General features: G+C 55.2%; 1 protein-coding gene across 1 annotated transcript in view; it reads right to left on the reverse strand.

Moving 5' to 3' along the window:
• Positions 1–9458, reverse strand: part of PPP1R37 (protein phosphatase 1 regulatory subunit 37) — a 54229-nt gene extending 44771 nt beyond the window's left edge. The window contains exon 1 of the mRNA XM_003915700.5: positions 8782–9458. Coding sequence (XP_003915749.1) covers positions 8782–8983 — 202 coding nt within the window. The 5' untranslated portion in view covers positions 8984–9458. The remainder of the gene's footprint in view (positions 1–8781) is intronic.
• Between the last annotated feature and the right edge of the window lie 910 nt (positions 9459–10368).

Consider the following 10368-nt stretch of genomic DNA (forward strand, 5'->3'; position numbering starts at 1 on the left):
CCGCTGCGGGCTCCAGTCTCCTCCTGGAACCCTTAGGCCAGATGTGATTTAGAATCAGAACTTTCTGGATTTTGTAAGACTGAAGGACACTGATATTGCACTAAGCCACCAGAGGGGTCTGGGATGGTCTGTAGAGCTTTCTGGATCTGGGTACTGTGAGACCTGAAGGGACTGGGAAAGTGAAGTCACTGGAGGAGGTCACTGGACTTCACAGCCCACACACCTCCCAGAGCTCATGCAGGGGCAGGATGCCCCAAGCAGGCCAAGGACAAACTGGCTTGGGGAGCACGAGGGAAGGGACTCAGAGATCCAAGGAGAGAAGGGAAGGGGAAAAACAGTCATCTCAGAGGTGCTATAGGAAACAGTGGCAACGGCAAACCTGTTGGTGGAGGGAGGGCTCAGAGCAATCTGAAGAAGAATCAGTGAAGTCAGGTGTCAGCTATTAGCCAACATGAGGCTAGGCTAAGCCTACAGCCTCTGGGCTCCTGGCTCACGGCCCCTCCCTGGTCTCCCTGTCTCAGTCTCACCCCATTCATGTCACCCCCACCCAGAGTTCTGTTAAAAACACTCACTATGCCCCTCCTTTTTTCTTTTGAGACAGGGTCTCGCTCTGTCACATAGGCTGGAGGGGAGTGGTGTGACCACAGCTCACTAAAGCCTCGACCTCCTGGGCTCAAGTGATCCTCCCACCTCAGCCTCCTGAGTAGCTGGGACTATAGGCACACACCACCATGCCCGGCTAATTTTTGTCTTTTTTATAGAGACAAGGTCTCGCCATATTGCCCAGGCTGGTCTTAAACTCCTGGGCTTCAGCAATCGTCCCGCCTGGGCCTCCCAAAGGGCTAGGATGACAGGCGTGAGCCCCCCACACCCAGCCCAGGCCCCTTCTTAAGCCCTCTGGGGCTCCCTGCTAGCACAGCCCATAAGGCCCCACACAGCAGTCTCTCCTGCCTCCTCCAACCTCACCTCTGACCCGCCTGCCTCCACCTCAACTTAGTCTGGCTTTTTTCTGTTCTTCAGACGTACCAGGCTGGTTCTCTCTGCCTTCCACCCCTGGTGCACACCTCCCGCTGCTCCTCACCTGGCTAACTGCTGGATTGCCTTGTTGATGTCCCTTCTAGGGAGCTGCCTCTGCCCTGCCCTCCTGCACACCCTGTGAACCCTCCCTAATCTGAGTCCTTGGCAGCCTGGTTTGCTGAGAATTCTTTACTCTGTGTCTCCCTCACTTGACCGTGACCCCCACAGAAGCACGGACGGGGCCTGTCTTCTGCCCTGACTCGTAACACGTGTCACGGCCACACCATGCTGAATGCATGACTGGTTACGGGGTCACCAAGTCACTCATGCAGCAAGAATATATTGAGCGCCTACTATGTACCAGACACTGTGTAGCACAGGAAGAACACGTCCCAGAGGCCAAGGGTCAGAACAGCGGGCAATGCCGAGGACAGAGGAGCAGCACAAATCTCCAGGGACTCAAGCTGTCCACGAACCACAGGGACCCCCTCCTGCATGCCCACCAGCCTGGGCCCTTACCCCATCTGTTTCTATTTCTCATCCCTGCCACAACACCACAAAGCCAGCACTGTCACCTCTATCTTATAAACAATTCTGGGTTATAGATGAAGAGACTATGCACCCTGCACTGAACGCGGCCACTTGCCTCCAAGCACTCAGCCGCCACTCAGGGGTTACTGCGCAGGCTTCGGCGCCAGGCTGGCTGCCTGGGTTTGAATCCCAGCTCCACCACTTACCGGCTGTGTGACCTCAGGAAAATTACTTTACCTCTATGGGCCCCATTTCCTCATCTATAAATTGGGGCACACAGCACCTGCCTCCTGGGGTGGCTGTGATATCTAAATGCGATAATACAGGAAAGGCACTTAGACCAGTGCCTGGTACAGGCACATGGAAGGCAAGGACTGATGACGACTAAGGTCAGCCAGAGGGCAGGGATTTAACCTGCCCTGCCCCCATGCCCCACTGCAGCAGGCCGCCTGCCCAGCTTGAATTTCTGCAGTTACCTTAAGGCAAGCATTTCAATGCTCACCTATTAATTTGCTCCAAAACAGGTCTTTGAGGTCAATGCCAGCCACCCCTGAACTGAGGTCTGAAGGCAGGCTTGGGACTGAGTGATGGATGGCGGAGCAAAGCACACAGACAGCCGAGCGAGGTTGTCAGAACCACCCGGGGAGCTTTTTGTAAAAACAGGTTTCTGGCCTTCATGCCCAGTGACTGCTCCAGCTGCAGCCCATCCAACACAGGGCATTTGGCCCCACGGTTCTTAATCCTCTTGGAGCCGGATGCCTATGAAGGTTCGCAGAGCCCCAGTACTCGCTCCCAGAAACACATGCACAGGCACTCCCGCTGACGCACTCAATGCTGGTTACTGAGTGCCAGCTGGGGGCCAGCTTCGCGTACTCTTCCAGGAGTCAGAATGGGCGCTAAAGCCTGTCTGTAAGTCCCTGAGGAAGAGCCCTCGTCCTGGCACCAACTGGATTAACTACCACAAAAAAGTTTCCTGTAAATCCCACCATAGGGTGTGTGATCAGAGGAGAGCACCCCATTCCTTCGGACATGTGTCCCGTGCCCGAGCCTCCTGTGTGCTAGACTAGGGTCACAGAGGTGACTCACACACAGTCTTTGCCCTCGAAGGGGGAAACAGATGCGAGCACAGGCACAAGGAATCAGGCAGCCCACCTGCATGTGCAGGCACAACAAGTGGCGAGTCACAGTGTGCAAAGGGCCTGGGAGGGCAGAGGACAGGCACCAGCACAACAGTACCACTAACCCGATCGTGTTCCAACAGGGCGGGGGCTGGGGTGGTGGAGCCCCCACTCCAGAGGAGACTCAGGCTTAGGGAGGAGCTGCAACTTATCCAAAGTCATCAGCCAATGTAGGCAGAGGCTGGGACTAAAATGGCCAGTGTGGAATCTTGGTACCCCTGCTGCCTCTCCTGCTAGTGAGCTGAAACATGCTGATTTAGTTTTAGCTCAGAGAGGTTGGCCAACTTGTCCATGGTCACACAGCTTGGCAGACACAGAGTCAGGCCTGGAGGTCAGGGACTGCTGAGGCACCCAGCCTGGAGGAGAGGGCCCCTGAGAGAAAGCAGGGATGCTGAGGCGGGAGACTGTAGGGTAAAGAGGAGTACAAACACACAACACAGGCAGGAAACAGAAACGAAAGGTTAGGGCTATAGGTGCGGGCAGAGGAGCGGTGATGACGGGAATAACAAGGGAGGCATTTGCTGAGCATTTACTATGGATCAGGCACTGTGTTCTCTCACTTAATCCTCCCAATCACCCTATGAGGACATACTTCTGTCAGCTGCATTTTAGACACAGAAAAATCGAGGCAGAGAGAACAATCACCAAAGTCACGTGGCTGTTCAGTGGCAGGGTCTACTTGCCAACTCCAGCAGCAGGAGGTGGAGCTGGGCCCAGATGGAAATCTGAGCAGATGCATCAACCCCCCTCGACCCCATTCCCTGCTCCCTAGCAGCTCCACCACGAATGCTAAAGCGAGCCGGTTCCCTAACCCAGGGCCTCTTTCCACCACTGACAGATGCGTGTCTACCTGTCCAGCCTGTTTCTAGGGCTAAATCTGCAGCACGGGTTTCAATAGCAAACAGTATGGCATTTCCATGCCCTAGGATCTGCATTTAAGAACACCCTGCCCCCACCGCTACCTCTGCCCTCCAAAGCTCAGGTGGCCAGACATGGTAGCATGCCTGGACCCCCTCACCCTGCCCTGCAGACACCTTGACTTCATGCGATGAGCTTCCTGGTGGGCAAACCCCCAACGCACACACACTGGAGGACTGATGGTCAGGGAGCAGGGAGTGAGTCACCGGCAGGACTGGAGGAGGGGAGATGAGTCTCCCGGACTGTGGCTGGTGTCATGTGCTCTCATCACAAGTCCCTCTCACATGCCTATCTTTCCAACCCCACAGAGTTCGGCTGGGGCTGGGGAGACCAGCCGAGCCTCAGGTCATTCCTGCAGTTTGGCCTAATGGGTTCCTTGTGTAAGTCTGGCCTTGGCCTTCAGAATTGCTGAAGGGTCTGCCACAACATGACGGGGTGCAGTGCAGCTAGCTAGCCCCGCTCCCCACCAGCACCCAAGCGCCCAGCCTGACAGTGCTGAAGCAGCCTCTTTCACTCACGATTCCCAGCCTGCCTTGTCCCGGAGCTTCCCTGCCCATCTCCACACACCTGACTATGGCTTGCTGAGGCTGCAAGTTCACCCTATCCTCTGACGTCCTGGTGGTCTGCAGGGCAGGATCACTGGCCCTGTTTTACAGGTGAGGAAACGCAATGCTCTGCAAGAACCCATGCTTGCCAGAGGCCACAGAGCACGTTGCTGCCCCGCTGGTGTCCCCATGCCAGGCTGCTCGGGCCCCTGACATACGGCTACATGTCACTCTGCTAGGTGGCTCCCAGATACCACCAGGCCTCACAGGCCCAGAGGCGCTCATTCAACAACTGAGTGTCCTTGAGGAAAGCAGAGAAGGGGATGGACTCGGCCTCTGCTCTCCCATTCCAGCGTGGAAGAGAGACCACCACCAAGAAAACAAGCACGCAACAGAACATCAGATGTGTTCATGTAACGAGGAAACAGCAGCCCCAGCAGGTGGAACCCCACTGCGGGAGATGGGAATCCGGAAAGGATGAGCCTGCGCAGGCTCGAGACCCTCCCTCACAATCCGCCTCCTCCAGATCACCTCATCTCCAGGAATCCCCAAACCCTGGGCCCCTGAAGGGCCTGAGGGAGCTCTCACCCTCAGGTAGACACCCCCAACAACTCCCACCCGGGTGGGTCACCACTCTAGCCCCAGGGGTGAGGCTCTGCTGGAGGAGACCCCTGCACTGGGGCGCCCCCAGTGCTGCCTTCTCCTCACCCAGGGGCGCTCCTCCACCCCTGTCCTGGGCAGTACTCCATCGCTAGCACGGCACAACAGCTTCCGGATGACTGAGTCTCCCCAATTCAGACCCGTCAGCTCTTCTGTCACCCCTTGGCCTTGGGGTTATGCCACCCTTGCACTAGGTTCACAGCTCAAATGACACCCCCCATCACTCCCCAGTTTACCAGATTGATGCCAACGAATCTCCCACCTTTGTTCCAAGACCAAGTAACTCCTCCCTGCAGTCCCCTAGCCCCAGACCCTCTGGCCTCTCACCTGGGTCTCCCCTTACACCCACTTTCTGTACCACAATTCCTCTTCTACACCCTGGCGAACCCTCCACCTCCCACAGCCTCATGGCCAGTGAACCACTCCACTGTCCTCCCCAGCACGGAGCCTATCCCGTGTTCCTTGCTGTTCCCAGGCCCTTGGGTTTTCTGTTCTGCAAATCCCATTGTCCAAACTCACCAACTTCACCAGTGACCCCTCCTCTGCCCAGGCCCAAGATCACCCAACTCCTTACTGCCAGGGCAACTCCTCAAGCCCTCCTCCCAACCAGGATGGACCAATTCTTCCAGTCCAGTTCACGTCATCACTTCTGCAGCTCAGACACACGGACTCCTCCGGAGTGTGAGTCCCGACCAGGCCTTACTGCCCCTCTCTCAACCGCTGGAATGAGAGACTCCCCGCGCCTGGAGAGTGTTACCTGCTCTACCCCTTACCCAGGATAGACCAACCGGCACCCCTCCTCTAAACTCCTCTCAGCCAGGCTCCAACTGCCCCTCTTTTCTTGACAGACAGCCTTCTGACTCTCCAATTCTTTCACTGTCTCTTCGAGACTGCACGTGAAAACAGACAAACACACAAGCAAAAAACAAATCTGCCTGGATGATAGCTGCTATTTATGTGGCAGAAATTTATGAGGACTATCTTACTTCATCCTCACAACTATCCCATGGTAAAAAGTAGCACCTCCATTTGCAAAGAAAGAAACAGAGCCTTGGAGAGGAAAAGTGGTTTACTGAATGAAAGCCAAACCTTTTCTGGGAAACTGCGGACCAGGAACTTTACCCCCCAATGCCCAATCTGTGCCAGACTCTCTTGCTGCCCTCACCCCTGACCCTTCAGCCCACAAACTGACCATCTTCCTCCTCACCCCTCACTCCAGGCCCATGCACTGACTGCCGGCTCTCTTCTCTCCTGGAAGCCTCTGAAGCAGCCACATCCAGGCCCCACCCTATGCATGAACTCCTCTACACCAGCCTAAGATGACCAACACTGTCTTAATAACAATGACTGCCATCAAGAACGCTCACCCTATCTGATTCCTTTCCATATGTGACCTCATCCAGTCCTTGCCTAAATTCCATGGCAAGAGTATTGCCACCTACTTCACAGACGGGAAGACTGAGGCTCAGAAGTCAGGTAACCAGTCCGAGGTCTCGAAGGACCTGACCTGGAGCCTCTGCTTTTGAAACACCCTGCTCTGCCTCTCCAGGTCTTCCCGGTTCCTGCTCTGACTGGATACCACGCTATAGCCAGGGGCCATTCTGACTGTGGCCTGGTCCCAAACTAACCACCTATGCCTGGGGCCCAGAGCCCAAGGAGTTGGCTGGCTCCCAGTGACAAAAGTCTTTTTTTTATTTTTTTAAGACAGGGTCTTTGTCACCCAGGCTGCAGTTCAGTGATGCAATCACAGTTTACTGCACTGTTGACCTCCCGGGCTCAAGTGATCCTCCCACTTCAGCCTCCTGAGTAGCTGGGACTACAGGCATGTACCACCACACCTGGCTAATTTTTGTATATTTTGTAGAGACACGGTTTCACCTTGTTGCCCAAGCTGGTCTTGAACTCCTGGGCTCAGGTGATCCGCCTACCTTGGCCTGACAAAGGGCTGGGGTTACAGGCATGAACCATGGCGCCCGGCCCAAAAGTCTTACTTTAACCACTGTCTCTTTAAGAGTAACTAGCCAGCCGGACACGGTGGCTCATGCCTGTAATCCCAGCACTTTGGAAGGCTGAAGTGGGCAGATCACCTGAGGTCAAGAGTTCGAGACCAGCCTGGCTAACTTGGTGAAACCCCATCTCTACTAAAAATACAGACATTTTTAGCCAGGTGTGATGACAGGTGCCTGTAATCCCAGATACTCAGGACGCTGAGGCAGGAGAATCAGCCTAAGCAACAGAGGGAGACTCCATCTAAAAAATAATAATAAGTAGTAGTAATAAGTAGCCAAACTGTCATTCATGATGGACTCACTGTGTGTTCAGTTTCCAGTTACCATGTTTCCCACCCTCACATCAAAGCCACCAATTCCTCCACTGTCCACAGACTGGCAACAGTTTCTCCCCTTAGGCAGGGCTGGCAGATCAGCTTCTACAGAACCATGACCAGTCTGATCCCTCACTTCATGGGCTCCACCCCAGGAGGACTGATAGACTTCTCCAGCATGAAATGGACTCAACACTGCCCTGCATGTCCCAAGCGACTTTCCACCTTTCTAGCCCTATAACTCCAACACACTCCTTTCAGCTCCAACACTCACCTGACCCTCTCCAGTGGGCCGGCCCCCTCTCCCAACACTTCAAGCCGCCAAACTTCCTCAGTTCTCTCACCTGCTACTGGCCAGCAACTCCAATTCCTGACTTGATAACATCTCCCAATTCTTTTTCTTTCTTTCTTTGAGATGGAGTTTTGCTCTTGTCACCCAGGCTGTACAAGGTCATGATCTTAGCTCACTGCAATCTCCACCTCCTGAGTTCAAGCGATTCTCCCTGCCTCAGTCTCCTGAGTAGATGGGATGACAGGCGAGCACCACCATGCCCGGCTGGTTTTTGTATTTTTGGTAGAGACGGGGTTTCCCCATGTTGGCCAGGCTGGTTTTAAACTCCTGATCTTAGGTGACCCACCCATCTTGGCCTCCCAAAGTGCTGGGATTACACGCATGAGCCAATGCACCCGGCCATCCCCCAATTCTTTCTCAGGAAGGAACAAGAGGACCCTTCCGTAGCCATGCCCCAAACACCCTCTGCTCCTGAATGACTGAGAACCTTCCTTCTGCTTCTCTTTTTGTTGGAGGAGGAGGCGGCGGTAGGCGTTGGCTTTTCTTCTTAATACCACATTGCAGCCGGGGGCGGTGGCTCACGCCTGTAATCCCAACACTCTGGGAGGCCAAGGAGGGAGGATAGCTTGAACCCAGAAGTTTGAGACCAGCCTGGGCAATGTAGTAAGACCTCCTCTCAATAAAAATGAAAACATAAAAAACACACTGCCTCTGACTCAACCAACCACAAATGGACCACCACCTGTGCTCCTCTTCTGAGACCTTACCTTGACTCCCTTTTCACCAAATCTTCTATAGCCACAGTCCAAGTTTATATTTCTCCCTCTTTCCAGCCAAGAAAGTGGCCAACACGACCACTCCTTGACCCGAGACTTGCAGACCAGCAACTGAACTTTTTTTTACCCCCCCCAGACCCATCAAACTCTTTCAACTGCCCTTTTGGGGCCAGCGTTGACCCGCTCCTCCTCCCGACTGCTCTTTCTCTCCTTCTCTGGTGGAACTACGAACGCAAAGGCTGCCACACTCTACATCTGACAAATCACCAAACTTTCTTTAATTGCTCATCGTTTTAAATCCTAAAACGATCACCATCTTTGTCTCGGGTGGGTGGGGTGCGGCAGAAAGCACATACTTTTCACCTTCCCAACTCCATAGTCACCCCCTCTCTAACAGACTCCGGTTCTAAACTGACGACTGTCCCCTTATTCACCATTAGGTGCAATCTATTGAACGCTACCTCTGAGCTGGGCCCTGCACCGATCCCTCCCGACTCCCGGGTCCCCCTCGACCCGCCCCCGCTTCACTCGCGGTAGCTACCATGTCTCCAGGGGTCTTTGGGCTCCACTGCTCCAGACACGATATCCTCGTCTGACGGGAACGTGACGCGCTTGGCTGCAGCCTTGAGGCGCCCATCGGCGGGGGGCGATGCGGGGCTGGGAGACCCGGCCTCGGCGGGGGCCTCTTCAACGTCGCCGTCCGCGCCCGGCACGGGCGGCGCCTCCTGCGGCGGGATCTCCATAGCCGCCGCCGCCTCCTCACGGGGGCCCCGGGGACATGCCCCGGGCCCCGGATTTGTCTCTCCGGGCCCGCCCGCCGTCCCGGGGCATGGGCTCCGCCACTGCTTCAGGCGCCGCCTCCGTCCGCTCTCCTAGTCGTCGTAATCGTCGCCGCCGGGAGCCCAAGCGCGCCTCCGCCGAGCCCCGCGCGCGCCTGCCCGTTCGCAGTCACACTTTCGCTCTAGGCTGGCGAGCCCGCCGCTTACTATAAGAAGCAGAAAATCGATTTCAGCGACTTGCAGGTAGAGTTGTCCCGCGGGTGACATGAAGAGAGAAACAAAGGGCAGGAAGGGCCACGGAAAAAAGAAATGTGAGCAGCGAATCTGCAGAGCCGGAACTGCAGACTATGAGGGGCGGGGCGAGGTAGACGCCGTCTCCAAGAGCAGCGCGCAAGCGCGAAGCTGAGCCCACGCCTCCCCGCCTGAGTCCAGATATCAAATATTCAGCTCCCGCACATTCGTCAAGAGCCCAGGGAAATCGAGTGCTTAGAAATGAAAACACCTGGCGGGGCGCGGCGGCTCACGCCTATAATCCCAGCACTTTGGGAGGCTGAGGCAGGAAGATCGCGTGAGTCCGGAGTTCGAGACCAGCCTGGGCAACATAGCAAGGCCCCGTCTCTACAAAAAATTTAAAAATTAGCAGGGTCTGGTTACGGGAGACTGTAGTTCCAGCTACTTGGGAGGTGGGAAGATCACTTGAGCCCGGCAGGTTGACGCTGCACTGATCGCGCCCCTGCACTACGACCTGGTAGACATAGCGAGACCCTGTCTCAACGAAAGGAAAGAAATGGGCCGGGTGCGGGGGCTCACGCCTGCAATCCCAGCACTTCGGGAGGCCAAGGCGGGCGGAACACGAGGTCAGAAGATCGAGACCATCCTGGCTGACACGGTGAAACCCCGTCTCTACTAAAATTACAAAAAATTAGCCAGGCGTGGGGCGGTCGCCTGTAGTCCCAGCTACTCGGGAGGCTGAGGCAGGAGAATGGCGTGAACCCGGGAGACGACGGAGCTTGCAGTGAGCCGAGATTGTGGCACTGCACTCCCGTCTGGGCGACAGAGCAAGACGCTGTCTCAAAAAAAAAAAAAAAAAAAAAAAGGAAAGAATGAAAACACTGAGGTTAGACTAACTGATGAAGAGTGGTAACGGCATAAAGAAGTCGAAAAGAAAGGCGGATAGGAGCTGCATTCAATATATGAGTACAGCTGGTGGATGCTGACAGAGAGGGTTCCTCTGGAGACGAAGCCTCGGCCTCTTCGGTAGTCTCCAGTCTTCCATTTGCTCGCTGCAGTTACATCAACAGCTCTCTGTATAGGGGTAGTTGCATAAAATACAACTTAAATCACAATAC

The sequence above is a fragment of the Papio anubis genome, chromosome 20, assembly GCF_008728515.1.
Source record: "Papio anubis isolate 15944 chromosome 20, Panubis1.0, whole genome shotgun sequence".
NCBI lineage: Eukaryota > Metazoa > Chordata > Mammalia > Primates > Cercopithecidae > Papio > Papio anubis.